This window comes from Balaenoptera borealis (assembly GCF_965194805.1).
Source record: "Balaenoptera borealis genome assembly, chromosome: 1".
NCBI classification, from domain to species: Eukaryota; Metazoa; Chordata; class Mammalia; order Artiodactyla; family Balaenopteridae; genus Balaenoptera; species Balaenoptera borealis.
In genome coordinates, this window is record NC_138860.1 from 41,471,256 (window position 1) to 41,490,199 (window position 18,944).

The 18,944-nt window shown below is 39.1% G+C and overlaps 1 protein-coding gene across 1 annotated transcript in view; it reads right to left on the reverse strand.

The window, feature by feature from the left end:
• Nucleotides 1-1,841: 1,841 nt before the first annotated feature.
• The window catches only part of NSL1 (NSL1 component of MIS12 kinetochore complex), a gene marked incomplete at its 5' end in the record, with an annotated part of 83,669 nt that continues 66,566 nt past the window's right edge, over nt 1,842-18,944 (reverse strand). The window contains one exon of the mRNA XM_082400514.1: nt 1,842-3,493. Within this exon, the coding sequence (XP_082256640.1) occupies nt 3,474-3,493 (20 nt within the window). The 3' untranslated portion in view covers nt 1,842-3,473. The remainder of the gene's footprint in view (nt 3,494-18,944) is intronic.

Sequence of the window (18,944 nt, forward strand, 5' to 3'; positions counted from 1 at the left end):
ATACAGACAGATGGAGAGATATATCATGTTCTTGGATTGGAAGAATCAACATTGTGAAAATGACTATACTACCCAAAGCAATCTACAGATTCAATGCAATCCATATCAAACTACCACTGGCATTTTTCACAGAACTAGAACAAAAAATTTCACAATTTGTATGGAAACACAAAAGACCCTGAATAGCCAAAGCAACCTTGAGAAAGAAAAACAGAGCTGGAGGAATCAGGCTCCTGGACTTCAGACTACACTACAAAGTTACAGTAATCAAGACAGTATAGTACTGGCACAAAAACAGAAATATAGATCCATGGAACAGGATAGAAAGCCCAGAGATAAACACACGCACCTACGGTCACCTTATTTGTGATAAAGGAGGCAAGAATATACAATGGAGAAAAGACAGCCTCTTCAATAAGTGGTGCTGGGAAAACTGGACAGCTACATGTAAAAGAATGAAGTTAGAACACTCCCTAACACCATGTACAAAAATAAACTCAAAATGGATTAAAGACCTAAATGTAAGGCCAGACACTATCAAACTCTTAGAGGAAAACATAGGCAGAACACTCTATAAATCATAGCAAGATCCTTTTTGACCCACCTCCTAGAGAAATGGAAATAAAAGCAAAAATAAACAAATGGGACCTAATGAAACTTAAAAGCTTTTGCACAGCCAAGGAAACCATAAACAAGACGAAAAGACAACCCTCAGAATGGGAGAAAATAGTTGCAAATGAAGCAACTGACAAAGGATTAATCTCCAAAATTTACAAGCAGCTCATGCAGCTCAGTATCAAAAAACAAACAACCCAAACCAAAAATGGGCAGAAATCCTAAACAGACATTTCTCCAAAGAAGATATACAGACTGCCAACAAACACATGAAAGGATGCTCAACATCACTAATCATTAGAGAAATGTAAATCAAAACTACAATGAGGTATCACCTCACACCAGTCAGATTGGCCATCACCAAAAAATGTACAAACAATAAATGCTGGAGAGGGTGTGGAGAAAAGGCAACCTTCTTGCACTGTTGGTGGGAATGTAAATTGATACAGCCACTATGGAGAACAGTATGGAGGTTCCTTAAAAGATTAAAAATAGAACTACCATACGACCCAGCAATCCCACTACTGGGCATATACCCTGAGGAAACCATAATTCAAAAAGTGTCATGTACCACAATGTTCATTGCAGCTCTATTTACAATAGCCAGGACATGGAAGCAACCTAAGTGTCCACTGATAGATGAATGGATAAAGAAGATGTGGCACAGATATACAATGGAATATTACTCAGCCATAAAAAGAAACGAAATTGAGTTATTTGTAGTGAGGTGGGTGGACCTAGAGTCTGTCATACAGAGTGAAGTAAGTCAGAAAGAGAAAAACAAATACCATATGCTAACAGATATGTATGGAATCTAAAAAAAAAAAAAAGGTTCTGAAGAACCTAGGGGCAGGACAGGAATAAAGACGCAGATGTAGAGAATGGACTTGAGGGGGTGGAGGGGGAAGGGTAAGCTGGGACGAAGTGAGAGGGGAGTGGCATGGACATATATACACTACCAAATGTAAAATAGACAGCTAGTGGGAAGCAGCCGCATAGCACAGGGAGATCAGCTCGGTGCTTTGTGAGTACCTAGAGGGTTGAGATAGGGAGGGTGGGAGGGAGACGCAAGAGAGAGGAGATTTGGGGATATATGTATATGTATAGCTGATTCACTTTGTTATACAGCAGAAACTAACAGACCATTGTAAAGAAATTATACTCCAGGGGCTTCCCTGGTGGTGCAGTGGATAAGAATCTGCCTGCCAGTGTAGGGGACACGGGTTCGTTCCCTGGTCCAGGAAGATCCCACATACTGCGGAGCAACTAAGCCCGTGCACCAGAACTACTGAGCCTATGCCCTAGAGCCCGCGAGCCACAACTACTGAAGCCCACGTGCCTAGAGCCCGTGCTCCGCAACAAGAGAAGCCACCGCAATGAGAAGCCCACGCACCGCAATGAAGAGTAGCCCCTGCTCACTGCAACTAGAGGAAGCCCGTGTGTGGCAATGAAGACCCAACACAGCCAAAAATAAAATAAATAAAATTAAAAAAAAAAAAAAAAAAGAAATTATACTCCAATAAAGCTGTTAAAAAAAATAAAATAAAATAACTAAAAAAACAAAAAAAGCAAAACATAGTATTTAGATGGTGATTCAGTCTATGGAGAAATATAAAGCAGGGACGAGAAACGGACTTGTGAGGGGAGGTCAAGCAAGGTTTCCCTGAAGGAGATGGAAGAGCTGTCCAGGCTTCATGAACAGCAAATTCAAGAGCCCCACGGGACTGCGTCTGGGCACTCCAGAAACTGTAGGAGACTGAAGTGGAGTAAGGAAGGGCTGGATACCACGAGGTGAGGTCAGAAAGGCAAAGGACCAGGTCACGCAGGGCCACCTGGACTATTAGCTTTTACTGGAATTGAGATCGGAAAACGCTGGAGGCTTTTGAACAGAGGTGTGACATGATCTGACTTAAGTTTTTACAGGATCTCTTTGGGCACCGTGTTAAGAACAGACTGAAAGGGGCAGGGAAGAAAGAGGAGGTGATGGCAACAGTCCAGGAGAGCGTGGATGAGGGCTTGGAAGATGTTGAGAGCAGGGGAGGCTGAGGCCAATTTGCCAGGAAGTCAGTGAGCGTAAGCTTCAAGGCTCCTCACTTGGACAGGTTCCTTTCAAGGCCCAGAAGGGGCCCTGGTAACGTGTTCACATGGTGATAGGTTGTAATAAATTTTGCAAAACTGGGATATTTCAACCACAAATGGTTAAGACCACTGTCTCTTTTCCACCCCAACTTCCCCTCAGTCCCCTCAAGTCTGGTGGTATTGAAGTGGTTGTGGGCATTTGGGGGAAGGTTTAATCAGAGACATATTTTTATATTGGGATACAGGGATGTGGTTTGCAGTCACTTCTGTCAAGTCCTATTATTGCTTACTGTATGGCTTCCAAGAATATTCCTACTGCCCTCCACGCTAACTCACCTGACAAGGTATGCTGTACTGAGACATGAACATTCCTACACTGCCAGGCACCAAACTTACATCAGTGGTGGAAGAGAAAAAAGGTTTGAAACGTACAGCCCCAGAAGCTAATCTCTGAAAATTCTTCAGATCATCACACGTGTAAAATGGTAAGCAGAAGATTCAGCTTTTTTTTATGTCTAGTCAAAATAGCATTCTCTCCTGCCAGGAATGAAATCAACCATACAGCTTATACAATAATAAATGTACCATAAGGGATTTTTTTCTTTGTTAATGGGAGTGATATATTTGATAAAGCTTGAATATGACATTTTAACTGCTATTTGGAAATATCTTCTGGAACATTTTCAATACAAGAGAGTACAGGGACTTCCCTGGTGGTCCAGTGGTTAAGACCTGGCCTTCTGATGCAGGAGGTGCAGGTTCAATCCCTGGTCAGGGAGCTAAGACACCACATGCCTCACTGCCAAAAAACCAAAACGTAAAACAGAATCAGTGTTGTAACAAATTCAATAAAGGCTTTAAAAATGGTCCACATCAAAAAAAAAAAAAAATCTTAAAAAGAAAAAAAGAGTACAGACTTCTGATTTTTTTCTTATAGGGAGGACACTATTCTTTCTCATCTCTAAATTCATTTATGTATAGGGTGGGGAGTTAGATGAAAGAGGTGAGGGGAATAAGAGGTACAAACTTCCAATTATAAAGTAAACAAGTCACAGGGAGGTAACTTATAGCATAAGGAATATATACAATAATACTGTAATAACTTTGTGTGGTGTCAGATGGTTACTAGACTTATCATGATCATTTTGTAATGTATTTAAATGGCGAATCACTATGTTGTACACCAAAACTCACATAATATTGTATATCAACTATATTTCAATCAAAATAAATAAATAATTTTAAAAATCAATTCATTTATGTATTAAAGAATTGAGAGAAAAAGATACATAAAATTAGTGAAATGTAAAAAAGAGATAAAGATAAGTAATTAAAATAAATAGAAATTTTTCTGACATCAATAAGCAAATTATAACAACACATTTCAGATTATACTGGAAGCAGTAATTCATTCAGAGGAAAAGATAATGTCAAATGGAAACAATGAACAGGCTCTTGGATTGTCTGATGATCCAATAATGAGGTAGAGTACATTATATAATCACGAAGGAAAAACATTTACAATTCTTGCTGCTCTCATGTGAAATAATTGACATTGATAAGGAAAATATGCCAGTACAATGAGGACATCGGTAACAAATTGGTTAATGAATGTCATCGGTTCTAAGAATACTTAAGATGAATCAATGGAAAAGAAAACATGAAATGTCCTGAAATATTACAACTCACACATCGACAAATTTAGAGATTTTTCCAAATCTGACAACAATTCTAAAAAATTATATGACAATTACCAGTAACGTTGTGAGGCTGAAAGAAATTATCTGAATATTTTTTTATCAGATTTTTATCTATCACATGGAAGGACTGAATTATCCTTCTGGTCTATAGAAAATGATATTACAGAAGCATTGTCTTATGAAAAGAATGAAAAATGTGCACTTAAAAGGTGAGAAAAAAGTATTATAAAGGCATGTCAGGAAGGTAATTAATAAAAATATGGTATTTTTCTTAATTTTTCTGATATTTTTGGTATTTGTCAGTTTTTTACATTTGTAATTTGTTGTAGGTTTTTTTTTGTTTTGTTTTGTTTTTCAGAATAAGAGAATTACTTTCCTAATTACAGCCTTGTTTGTCAACATTGTGGAAGAGGTAGGCAGGTAGTTGGCACCTAATAGTCAGCCAGCTAACTTTATAACCTTTAATATTTTTTTTTTATTCTGGTCATACATGATAGTAAAATCTAGACTCAATTGGAAAGCATATAGAAGAAAAAGACTCCCCATTATCCAATCACCCACCAGAGATAATTCTTGTTAATATTTTGGCATATTGTGGTGGTTAATTTTATGCATCAGCTTGACTAGGGGAAAGGACACCCAGATAGCTGGTAAAACATTTTTTCTGGGTGTGTCTGTGAGGATGTTTTGGAAGAGATTACTATTTTATTCAGTAGACTGAGTAAAGAAAATCCACCCTCACCAATATGCGCAGGCATCATCTCACCTGTTGAGGGCCCAGCAGAACAAAACAGCAAAGGAAGGGCAAATTCCTTCTCTCTTCTTGAGCTGGGACATCTATCCTCTCCTACTCTTGGACATTGGAGCTCCTGGTTTGGGGCCTTTAGACTCCAGGACTTACACTAGCAACCCTCCAGTTCTCAGAGCTTGGGACCAGAACAAATGGTGGAATTTTAGGCTCTAGCTCTATGGCCCTAAAAGTGGGGAAAAGATTTGGGAAGAATCCTTAATCTCATTATGTTAGCTTGTTATCTTATTCCTTCTTGTAGAATTGGCACTGACAAAGGAAAGAGGAAAAAAGAAAAAGGCCAAAGGAGAAAAGGGGAAAAAAGGAGACAGAAAAAAGAAAAGTTACTTGTGGTGGGGTGCCAGTGAGTGACTTTGGCCCAGATGCCAAAGAAGGTTCTGGAATAGAGGCTGGAAAATTTAAGGGACTGGGTTTTATATCCTTGTTCTGTCTGTCTGTGTATCTATCTGCCTTTCTCTGTCTCTCTGTCTCATCTCTGCAGCTCCACCTACCTCCTGGTCATGGCCGCCCTGAGCTCCACCCTCCATCCTTGGCCTGGCTCCTCTCATTCTGGGTCTTTCCAATTTGTCTTTCTGCACTGAGACCTCCCTCCTGGGCCTCTCTTCCGGGATATCTCACAGACACTTCAGCCTCATGTGATCCCTACTAAGTTTATCATCCACCCAAAGACACTCCTCTGTGTGCCCTGGCCCCCAGTCTGGGCCAACAGCTGCCCAGTTGCCCAGCAGAGAGCATGAGGGCATCTTCCACAGCCCCCACCCCCAGTCAATCTCTAAGGCTACATCAGGGTTGATCCAGGGTTTGTGAGGCCTGAAACTGACACCACTTGGGGCACCCTCATTAAGAAAAATAATTCAGGGCTTCCCTGGTGGCGCAGTGGTTGAGAATCTGCCTGCCGATGCGGGAGACACAGTTTCGAGCCCTGGTCTGGGAAGATCCCACATGCCACGGAGCAAATGGGCCCGTGAGCCACAACTACTGAGCCTGCGTGTCTGGAGCCTGTGCTCCGCAACAAGAGAGGCCGCGATAGTGAGAGGCCTGCGCACCGTGATGAAGAGTGGCCCCCGCTTGCCACAGCTAGAGAAAGCCCTCGCGCAGAAACGAAGATCCAACACAGCCATTAATAAATAAATAAAGCACACCTAGTATAGTGTAATTAAAAAAAAAAAAAATTGATTTTCTCTAAAAAAAAAAAAAAGAAAAATAATTCAAACTTGGATATTAAAATCAAGATGTAATTATAGTGAGAAAATAAATCTTAACAAAATACCACAAATGTGAAAAAAATTCAGAAAATGGCATACTTATTTTTTGTTAATGGCTAATATACTCCATATGATTTTATCTCAAATATTTTTCGGCTGCATACTCTTTGATCAAAAGCGTATAACAGTGCGTCAGAAACTTATTTTTATAGAGAGGATAAAAAGATCATTCAAGTCTTAACTTATTACAGTTAAAATAGTTTTTGCAAATTCTACAAAAACATATGACCACATGAACACGGGGCTATGACCTCTCTCCTTCCCAGGGCCTGGGAAGGGTCTAAGCTTACCCTTCACTAGTTTCACCGTAAATCTATGTCTGCTCCTGTTTCCAAACATCTCTGGAATCCCTCCCTCCTTACATTTCTCCCTCCCCCACATCCTTTTTCTTCTGGACCATAGAACTGCCCTGTGATAGGCCTTCCTTCTCCTGCTCTCATCCATGATGGCCTCTAGTCCCTTTAAAATGCAAATTTGTCACGTGACTCCTGTATGTAAAACCTTTCCTTGGCTCCCCTTTGTCACTAGGATGAAGCACGGCAACTCCGCTTGGCCTCCATGGCTCTCTCTACCTCTCCAGCCTTCTCTTCCCCCTTGACCCACCTCACCTCTTATGCACATGCAGTAGTATTGCTTGGGGTCCTCCAGACCACACCAAGATGTCTCCATTCTCTACGGCTTTTGTCCTTCTGCTTCCCTTTTGTTTTTTCCACACACATCCCCTTCCCAGCCCTAACAACTCAGTTGGCCTGTTGGACATCTACTCCCTTTTCCAAAAGTAGCTTAAGCATCTCTCTCTCCATGAAGACTTTCCTTGACAATCAGAATTACCTACAAATCCTTTTTTTCTCCACTTCTCAACTTCTTTAGGAAGTTTTGAAAAAACATTTATTTTCATAAGAAATCCATGAATGGACTCTCGTTTTAAAAAGAAGGGATTCAACTATTATAGACAAATTGAACGTGATCATCACCTCCAATTCCACCACCAGTTTGGTGTGTCTTTCCAGTTCTTATTCATTTATTAGTTCCCTACTGTCTTCCCCTACTAGATTAGAAGCCCCGTGAGGGCAAAGACAATGTCTCATGTATCCCTCTGTCCCCACTCCCCAACCCAGTGCCTACCTGTAGGAATAAACAGCCCTAGAAATGAGGGCATTGAAGCACAGAGAGCTTAAGAAACTTGCCCAGATTACCAAGAAAAATGGCAGAGTTAGCATTCAAACTCGGGCAGAGCATGCACTGACTAAAGGTTAATTGATTCATATATAATGAACATTTGCACTGGGGCAAGTAGCACTTGGATTAAAAGAGTTGCCCCCGCAGAAGGTCCAGCACAGACCATCAAGGCAGATGTGAGTGTGCTTAATGACTTACAGAAGCATCATGTTAGCATACTTCACAGAAAAATTAAGTAACTAATTTTTCTTTTTTCCTTCACTTTTGTTTTGTATGAAAAGACATCTACTGATAGTAAAATAGTGTTTTAACTAGTTATGCACTACTAGTAAAATTTAGGGCAACCCTAAATTATGGCATACCATGGGAATTATAATAGCCTTGTATCTGAAGAGATTGCTCATTTTTGTCTTTAAAACAATGAATAAGACATTTGTGACTCACTTAAAAAAATAATTTCACTCATTTCCTGTAGGACCGACCACTTTTCTACAACTAATTTGTAATTTCCTTGGAGGCATCTCCAACTTCTTGTTGTGCCTAGCACACACTGGTCACAAATCCGCTGAATGAATAAACTATGAATGACTTTCCACTAGCACCACAGTAAACTTCATTAGAAAGAGAATAATACCTTTGGTATTCCCCCAAACACTCGAGATGGGTTTCTGGGGCTGTTTCAAGAAATCTCTTTTCTCTTTTCTCTCTTAACAATTGCCTGTGCTCTTGGCTTGTTGACTGCAGAAAGACCCTTAGGTTTGTGTAAGAAAGCTGCCCAAAGTCTGCTTCTCAAAAGGAGCTGAGCTAGTTTTTATTTCCCTCCAGTAAACCTCAGGTACCCAAAATTGGATTAACCTTTATTCTTGGTTCCTTGTACTCTGTCATCATTGGTTCATGAATAGACTTCTTTTCATTATTTATTACTTATTTATTTATTAATAATATAGCAAACATCTCTAAACCCATCACCTAATCCAAAAACCAGAACACTGACAATCACTTTCCTTTACTTTTATGCTCATCCCTATTCCATTCCTCTCCCTACCCTAACTATCCTAAATTTTATCATTTTGTTGCGTTTTTAATTAAACTTTTTTATTTTGAGATATTTGTAGATTTGCTTGTGATGAGATCCCACGTGCTCTTTACCCAGTTTCTCCCAGTGGTAAAACCTTTCAAACCTATAGTACAATACTGCAACCAGATATTGACGCTGATACAGTCGAGATACGGAACATTTTTTCCATCACCGCAAGGATCACCCATATTTCCTTTTGGTATAGAAATCTCCATTTCTATAATTTTTTCATTTCAAGAGTGTTATATAAACATAGTCAGACAGTATATAATCTTTTAAGAGTCACTTTTGTTCACTCAGTATAATTCTCTGGAGATTCATCCATGTTTGTTGCCTGGATCAGTAATAGTTCATTTTTGCTGTTGTCGTGGCCAAGTAGTATTCCATGGTATGGATGTACCACAGTTTATTTAACCATTCACACATTGACGGGCACCTGGGTTGTTTCCAGTTCTTGGCTATTACAAATAAAGCTGCTATAAACATTTGTATACAGGATCTCATGTGAACATAAGTCTTAACTTCTCAGGGAAAATGCCCAGGAGTGCAATTGCTGGGTCATATAGCAGTTGAATGTTTAGCTTTTAAAGAAACTGACAGTGTTTTCCAGAGTGGCTGAACCTTTTTTTTTTTTTTTTTTTAAGAGAAAAGTCTTATTTTCTTTTCACATGTTTTTTGGAGTATAATTGCTTTACAATGCTGTGTTAGTTTCTGCTGCATAACAAAGTGAATCAGCTATTTGTATACATATATCCCCATATCCCCTCCCTCTTGAGCCTCCCTCCCATCCTCCCTATCCCACCCCTCTAGGTCGTCACAAAGCATGGAGTTGATCTCCCTGTGCTATGCGGCCGCTTCCCACTTTGCTGAACAATTTTAAATTCCCACTGGCAATATATGAGTGAGATTGTTTCTTGGCATGTTCTCCAGCACATGCTGTTGTCACTGTTTTTTATTTTAACTATTCTGATAGATGTGTAATGATATCTTATTGTGGTTTTAATTTGCTTTTCCCTAATGGCTAATGATGTTGAATATATTTTCATGTGTTTATTTGCCATCTGTATATGTTCTTCAGTGAACTGTCTCTTTATGTCTTTTATCCATTTTATAATTGGGTTGTTTGTTGGTTTGCTGTTAGTTTTGAGAGCTCTACATGTATACTAGATACTAGTCCTTTGTCAGATATACGGTTTGCAAATACTTTCTCCCACTCTGAAGCTTGTCTTTTCATTTTTTAACAAGTTCTTTTGCAGAACGAAATTGTTAATTTTAATGAAGTCAGATTTACCAATTTTTCTTTCTGTGGATCATGCTTTTGGTATCAAGTCTAAGAACTCTTTAACTATCCCTAGATCCTAAAGATTCTCTCTTATTTTTTCCCTAAATGTTGCATAGTTTTACATTTTATATTTAAGTGTGTGATCCATGTTAAGTTAATTTTTCTGTAAGGTGTGAGTCTTAGGTTGATGTTCTTTTTTTTTTTTAATCTATTGATATCTAACTGCTGCAGTACCATTTAATGGAAAGGCTATCTGTCTTCCACTGAATTGCTTTTGCATCATTATCAAAAATCAGCTGGGCATATTTGTATGAGTCTATTTCTGGGTTCTCTATTCTGTTCTACTTACATATGTATCTATCTCTCTGCCAATACCACAGTCTTGATTACTATAGCTATATAATAAATCTTGAACTTTGGTAGATTGATTCTTCCCACTTTCTTCTTCTTTTTCAAGGTTGTTTTAGCTATTCTAGTTTCTTTGTCTTCACATACAAATTTTAGAATGATCTTGTGTATATCTACAAAAAAATCTTGCTGAGATTTTGACGGGAATTGCATTAAACCTATATAAAAATTTGGAGAGAATTGACATCTTTACCAGGTTGAGTCTTCCAATCCATGAGCACAGTATGTCTCTCCATTTATTTAGATTTTTTATTTCTTTCATCATCATTTAATAGCTTTTAGCATTCAAGTCCTTTACATGTTTTGTTAGATTAAAACACCTATTTCTCTCTTTTTTCTTTGAGTGGTTGTAAATGGTATTGTATTTTTAATTTCATGTGTTTATTTGATTTTTGTCAGTTTATCTTGTGTCCTGTGAACGTGCTGAACTCACCTATTAGTTTAGGAATTTTTTGTAGATTCCTTGGGATTTTCTATGTAAACAATCATGTCATCTGCAAATAAGGGCAGTTTCATTTCTTCCTTTCTGATCTGTATGCTTTTTTTTTCTTGCCTTACTTCACTGACTAGAATTTCCAGCACAATATTAATAAGAGCTGTGAGAGCAAACCTTCTTGCCTTGTTCCAGATCCTAGATGAGAAAGCTTTCAGTCTTTCGCCATGTTAACTGTAATGTTAGCTGTAGTTTTTTTGTAGATACTCTTTATCAAATTGAGGAAGTCCCCCTTTATTCCTATTCTTCTGGGAGTTTTTATCATGAATTGGTGTTGAATTTTGTCAAACGCTTTTTCTTCATCAACTGATATAACAGTGTGATTTTTCTTTTTTAGTCTTTTAATATGGTGGATTACACTGCTTGATTTTCAAGTATTGAAACTGCCTTGTATCCCTGGAATAAACTCTATTTGGTCATGGTGTGTAATTCATTTTTATGTATTGCTGATTTCTACTTACTAATATTTTGTTGTTTTTTTCTATATTCATGAAGGCTATTGGTCTGTATTTTTCTTTATTTTGTACTGACTTTGGTTTTGGTATCAGGGTAATACTAGCTTCATAAAATAAAATGGAAAATGTCCCCTCTTCTATTTTCTGGAAGAGATTGTATAGAATTGGTAGTAATTCTGCTTTAATCCTGGGTGTATATCCAGAGAAAACCATAGTTCAAAAAGATACATGCACCCCAATGTTCACTGCAGCACTGTTTACAATAGTCAAGACATGGAAGCAACCTAAATGTCCACTGACAGAGGAATGGCTAAAGAAGATGTGGTACAGGGAATTCCCTGGTGGTCCAGTGGTTAGGACTCTGAGCTTTCACTGCCAAGGGCCTAGTTCAATCCCTGGTCGGGGAACTAAGATCCTGCAAGCCACATGGTGTGGTCAAAAAAAAAAAAAAAAAGATGTGGTACATATATATACAATGGAATAGTACTCAGCCATAAAAAAGAATGAAAGAATGCCATTTGTAGCAACATGATAGACCTAGACATTATCATACTAGGTGAAGTAAGTCAGACAGAAAAAGACAAATAACATATGATATCACTTATATCTAAAAAAATGATACAAATGAATGTGTTTACAAAAAAGAAATAGACTCACAGACATAGAAAACAAACTTATGGTTACCAAAGGGGAAAGGGGAGGGGAGGTATTAATTAGGAATTTGGGATTAAACAGATACACACTACTATATATAAAATAGATAACCAACAAGGACCTACTGTATAGCACAGGGAACTATACTCAATATTTTGTAATAACCTATATGGGAAAGGAATCTTAAAAAGAATATGGATATATGTATAAAGACTATTATATATGTAAAAAGAATATATATGTGTGTATGTAACTCAGTCACTTTGCTGAAACTAACACAACATTGTAAATCAACTATACTTCAATAAAAAATAAATTAAAAAACAATTTCTTTAAAGAAATTTTAAAAATTCTTCCTTAAAAGTTTAGTAGAATTCTCTGGTGAAACCATCTGGATCTGGAGTTTTCTTTTTTATAAGTTTTAAAATTATGAAGCCAATTCCTTTAATAATTATAAAGCTATTAAAATTATCTATTGTGTATTGGGTGAGTTGTAGTAGTTCATGTTTTTCAAGGAATGAGTCCATTTCATCCAAGTTGTCAAATCTTTGTGTATGTAATTGCTCATAATACTCCTTTATTATTCTTTTGAGCCTGGAGGTTCTCAGGTGATATCCCCTGTTTCATTCCTGATATTGGTTATCTGTGTTTTCTCTTTTTTCTTTCTCTTGGTCAGTCTTGATAGAGGCTTGTCAATTTTGTTGATCTTTCAAAGAATCAGCTCTTTGTTTCTGTGGTTTTCTCTGTTGTTTTTCTGTTTTTAATTTCATTGCTATTTATTATTTCCTTCTTTCTGCTTGCTTTGGACTGATTTTGCTCTTTCCTAGGTTCTTGAGGTGAAAGCTTGAGACATTTAGTGCTGTAAATTTCCCTCTTGGTACTACTTTAGCTGTGTCAAGCAAATTTTGATATATCGTATTTTCATTTCCATTTAGTTCAAGGTATTTTTTAAACTTCCCTTGCAATTTCCTATTCAACTCGTGAATTATTTAGTAGTGTTTAGTCCAAGTTTTCGAAGATTTTCCTGTTATCTTTCTGTTATTGCTTTCTAGTTCGATTCCAATATACTCAGAGAATATACTCTGTATAGTTTGAATTCTCTTTAATTTGTTGAGGTTAGTATTATGGCCCAGGATATAGTTTAACTTGGTATATGTTTCATGGGCACTGGAAATGAATGTGCATTCTGCTGCTGTTGGGTGGAGTGTTCTATAAATATTGCTTTGACCATGTTGGTTGATGGTATTGCTGAGTTCTATATCCTTGTTGATTTTTGTCCAGTTATCCTATAGATCATCAGATATCTAAATCTTTGCCTTTCTAGGAGGTGGAAAACGCTGTTGTATTGTGGTCTTGATCTGCATTTCCCTGAGTTCTAGTAAGATTGAGGATGAATTAAATATTTTCCTTCCTCCCAAATTGCACTTATTTTTAAATTAATTTTTATTGGAGTATAGTTGCTTTACAATGTTGTGTTAGTGTCTACTGTACAGCAAAGTGAATCAACTATACATATATATATATATATATCCCCTCTTTCTTGGATTTCCTTCCCATTTAGGTCACCACAGAGCATTGAGTAGAGTTCCCTGTGCTATACAGTAGGTTCTCATTAGTTATCTATTTTATACATAGTATCAATAGTGTATATATGTCAATCCCAATCTCCCAATTCATCCTACCCTTCCTTTCCCCCTTGGTATCCATGTTTGATCTCTACATCTGTGTCTCTATCAAATTTCACTTTTTAAAACATGTATTTGAGACTTTACCAATTATTCAAACCTATTGCTTTTTCCTCTCATTTCTGTTTTTTGTTTCTGTTTTTACATATGTAGCGAACCCTGCTGATGCATCTGAATAGAGAAGCCAGGAATATGTCACTGGGTAAGTCTCCTTGTATATCTCCACCTGGCACAGTGCCACAAGCAATTACACACATACTTAGATCAAAAGCCTCCAGTGACTCCCCACTTTCTGACAAATACCACCCTAAACCTTAACCTAACATTTAAAGCTCGTGGCATACTTCTGACTTAACAAATCCAGCTATGTCAATGCCTCAGTATGCCCCAGCTAAGATGGTCCCTGCCTGCACACTTTTGCCCATGCCATTCCCTCTGCCTGGAGTGCTCTTTGTCAACCAAACCCTACTTACGTTTAAAATATGGCTCAAATGCTTCCTCTATGGAGACTTTCTTGATCATTCCAACTGGAAGTGATTGCCCTCTTCCACTGTGCTCTAACATCTGTCATATGATGGATGGCTTGGTATCAAAATGCACACATCTGGGAAACCAGTGGGTGGCCTCTCATCAGTGATTCAGACCAGGACTGTCTTGCTGTTTCTTTACATCTATGTCTTGGCTTGTAGGCAAAGTGCTTCTCCTTTATTAATACTCTAGCTCACATAGTGAACACTGTTAAAATTCCATCTCCAGTGACCAAATTCACCACAAGTGGTACATTAGGCAAACTTCCAATTTGTTGAGCAGAAATATCACCTGTACAACAAATTGGAAGAATGAACTATTCAGAATACTGATTAACTCATGCTATGAAGTGATTTCTACGTACATGCCAGACGAACTATTCTCACAATAGCAAAACAGCTGAAAAGTGTATTTTAAAATTCTGACTTGTTTTATTGTGCATGGAAATGGACAACACTCCACTGAGTTTCCAACATTTATTTCTTACACCTTAAACTTATACAGTGCTGTATGTCAATTATACCTCAACAAAACTGAAAGGAAAAAAAAACCTTTCATTTCTTCAAGCAAGGTGGAAGTTTCAGTAGACTGTATAATATAAAAGAACTTAAAAAAAAACAAATCTAGATAATATACTGTTATTTTTAAAGTAGAAAATTCCAGGTAAGTTTCATACACTTACATACATAAAAGTAGCTGTAATTTTCATATCTCACATGTGTGCAATTTCATACACCAAGCAATTCCAGTTTTTATTAAAAAGTGAGCTATAAATGTGTAAGTCACAGAAGACCAGAAGAAACTTTTTAAAATAAAGATTCTTATCTTATTATAAAATGAAACAAGTATAATAGAAAATTAGGAAATAACAATGGTAATACTTATCGATAATTAATAATAAACTATTATATATTTAATTAATAACTGGTTAAAATAATTAATTTATTGTTACCATCTGTAATCCCTCTACTCAGCGACCACTGCTGATAACATTGAAAGACCTTGGCAAGATTGTTCTAGATCCTTTTTGGTTCCTGTTTGGGGAAACTATACCTGAAAGATTTTTTTTTTTTTATGAAGAGTCTCTACCCACCCTCACTGTTCCAGGACATAATACTGCTGATGGCCAGCAGTTCTTCATGTTTATTTTCAGTTCCACGTGCTGTTCTTCAAACTCATTTCCTCTTGTTCTCTTCCCATCAGAGGCAGAGAAGTGTTGGCCTATCTCCTCTGCCTGAGAATCTTCCACAGAACTAATTGAACCACTGCACCGTCAACCTGTTCTTCTCTGGGGTGAATCGATCAACTGTCTTTCTCTTTGGCATTTGAGTCTCATTTTCCAATTATTTTATTTATACCTCAAAGTGTTGAGGTATCCCTGGAATCTTCTAAGAGGCTGTGAGCAAGGCATATTTTCCTAACAACTAGTTGACTTGGTTATTCTCCTTCCTGGTAGCAGGGGGGCTAGATCAGATGACTTTGGGGCCTTCCTCTCACTTCTGACTTTATGCATCTTCTCATGGAGCCTGGCTTAGGGTTCTACATACAGCAAATATTTAGTAAGCATTACTGGCTATCTGACTCAAGAGTGTGGTTGCTAATAAGAGTCACAAACGGTAAAGGCAGTTCCAGGAATTTGCTGGTTTCTCGGGGGTGGTGGATCAAGCAGGAAAAATAAATAAGTGACCCATTTCCTGGTCACTTCCTCCCACATTCATGACGAAAGGAAGGGCCACAAAGAACAGGTCTGAGGGACCTCACTTTGCCCCTTGCAGTGTGTTCCCTGGCAGGGGGCAAGCCCTGGGGATATGTTCTTCAAGGAGCTCTGGCTTCATAGGGACTGCTTTACTCAATATGGCACAGAGCTCTAGGTAACTGGGGCTCTCCCAGGTTGCCTTGTCCTGGTTGCCATGTTTCTTTCCAGGGAAGCCGCTTTTAAACATGGTGGCTTTGAGGCTGTGCACGGCTGCACCCTGTTACCTGTGAACCTGAGGGATCCAGACATGTTCGCCTCTGTGCCTTGATCTGAACCCCTCTAGAAGTGACTGGGAAGCCAGACGGGGTGGGGGCCTGAGCAGTGGAGGAACGGCGAGTCTCAGACTCAGTAAATGCTCAACCTTTGCAGAAACATTCCAGGCACTGCCAAACTTCTGCAGGCAATGCCTGGACTGTTCCATCAAAGTCCTTCCCAAATTGGCGCTTCCTTCTTTGCAAACAGTTATTCGCCACTCCTTTCAGCCATCTTACTCTTGTGTCTTGGATTTTTTTAAGGCCATACCACTTGCCCAGAATATCCCCCATCAACCTCTATCTTCTCGCATTATTCATAGAGCTCCTGAAACCACCTCTTCCAGGAAACCTTCCTCGACTAACTAGAGCAACGAAATCGCTGGTCTCCTTGCGCACTAACCACTCTCCTCAAAGAACGTCCCCTCTGTTTCCACAGGATGTAAACGCTGCAATTTATTTACTGTCTAATGTGTGGTTTGAATAGATTCTCAGGAAGGATGTCATAATAGCTGATGCCTTTTGAGAAGTAGGACGGTGTCTTGTGGATGCACAAATGACCCCAGCACACCCCAACACATCAGCAAACAAGTGGTGCTGCTATAGGTGTGACTTTGCAGGTAGCTTCCCAGTTTGCCTTCAGAACCTGAACTTCTATATTCCAGGGGTGCTGGTTATATGTGCAGCATTAGCCAGATGCTTCAGTAGTAGTCATTCAACGGATGTTACCGAGAACCTATTATGAGCCAAGCACTGGGTTAGATACTGGGGATATAGTGCCCATTGAAAAAATTTAAGACTTGTGGTGGCCCATGATGAACCATGCCTCTCAGCATTCATGCCCTTGTAGAGCCCCCATCCCCCCCCCTCTTAAATCTGAGTTGGCCTGGGACCTGCTTTAATTAATAGAATATAGTACAGGTGATGCTGTGCCAGTTCCAGGCTTAAGCCCAAGAAGACCTGGAAACTTCTGCTTTTGTGGTTTGAGGAGCCCTGAGCTACTGTGTGAGGAGTCCAGCTACCCTGCTGGAGAAATTGCGTGGAAAGTCCATCTGGAAAGAGAGAGGCACTGAGACTATAGGGAGAGGGAGAGATGCTCGGCCATCCCAGGTCCCAGCTGAACCTAGCCTCCAGCCAACATGCCAGCTGAACACAGCCACATGAGTGACCACCAGCAAGAACGGCAGAAGAACCATCCAGCTGAGCCCAGCTCAGATTGCAGAACTGTGAGCAGGTAAACATTCGGTTGTTGTTTGAAGTCACTATTTTGGGAATGATTTGTTATACAGCAATTGATAAACAACACACAAACACACAAACCACAACAACACCCTATAATTCCTGAAAACAGGAGAGGAGTATATGGTGTTCCAAAGTGGCTTCAAGATACTTTAATAGACGAAGGGCTTAGAAATTTAATAATCAAGCAGAGTTACGGCAGCAATAGGCCTTTACAAAAACTAGACCATACCAAGTTCTTAAATAAGAATTAATCTGTCCATCTTCCTTAAAAATAAGCTGTAAAATTAATGCAATCACACAAAATCACCAACAGGATTGTTTTTGGAGGGGGAGCATCTGATGCTACGTTCATGTGAGGATAAGAAAAGTAGCCAGGAACTTTCTTGAAAAATAGTAAGTGGCAGAGGGATAGTCTCAACAGAAGATAAATACATCATAAAACTATAAAAATTAAAGCAGTTTGGTATGACCATATGAATAGAACAGTATAGGAACAGACATATATATATCAGATTTTATTAAATGAAAAACGTGGCATCTCAAATCAGTGGGGGAAAAGAGGTATTATTAAATAAATATTGTTGGGACATGTGGTGATTCATTTGAAAGAAAATAAAGGAATCGAATCTCCCCCCTAAACTATTACTCTGCTGGGTAATAGGAGAAAAAAATAAACACTTACATTAGTCCAGCTCAGAAAATCCAGTTCAATCCAATTATTTAAACAGTTTTTAGGAGGTAACTCCAGCTCTTTGGATGACGTGGTATCTTTCAGATCTCCTCGCTCCTCACCAAGATTGCATCTTGCACTCTAGAGCCATCTGTGTAGGACCTTGTACCCTCTGTTGCCCTTCTGGTTTCCATGGCAATGCCCCCATCCACCTGGTCTCTGGGCCCATCTGATGCTGTGGTTTATGGGATTTGGTCCAGGTTTCTGCCCCCCACCCCCCCACAGACCACTTGGCTCACCTCAGCTCCCAGGGGCACTGCGTTACCCGCAGGATGGCTGTGACTCCCCTTCAAGGTGAAGACTAATGTGGGATGATTGGGTCACTCCCTTGTATTCCTCAATAGGCTGCCAGCTGTCTCCACTGGCTCCTCCCACAATCCTCCACGTGGCATGTAGAGATCTCCAAATGCCTTCTGTGAGACAACAGAGCTAAGACAGGTTCAGGGGCTGAATTGTGGAGCACCAACCAGGCACTGATTTTACTCCTCTCTCTTATCATGGTGGGTGAGGAGCACAGGGACAGCGTGCTTCCAGGCTCTGTCCTCTTGGAGTCCCTTTGATCTAGTCTGAGACCACTGCCCAAAGAGAAGGAGTCAAGCTCTGAGTCTACCAGCTTCATCCTCTTCATCTTCCCACAGTTCACTGGGGACAAAATGGACAAAGGTTCCTGGTCTCCCTTCTCTCCTAGACTGTGCTTATAACCAGTCCACCAGACCTGACTCTTAATGTATTACAT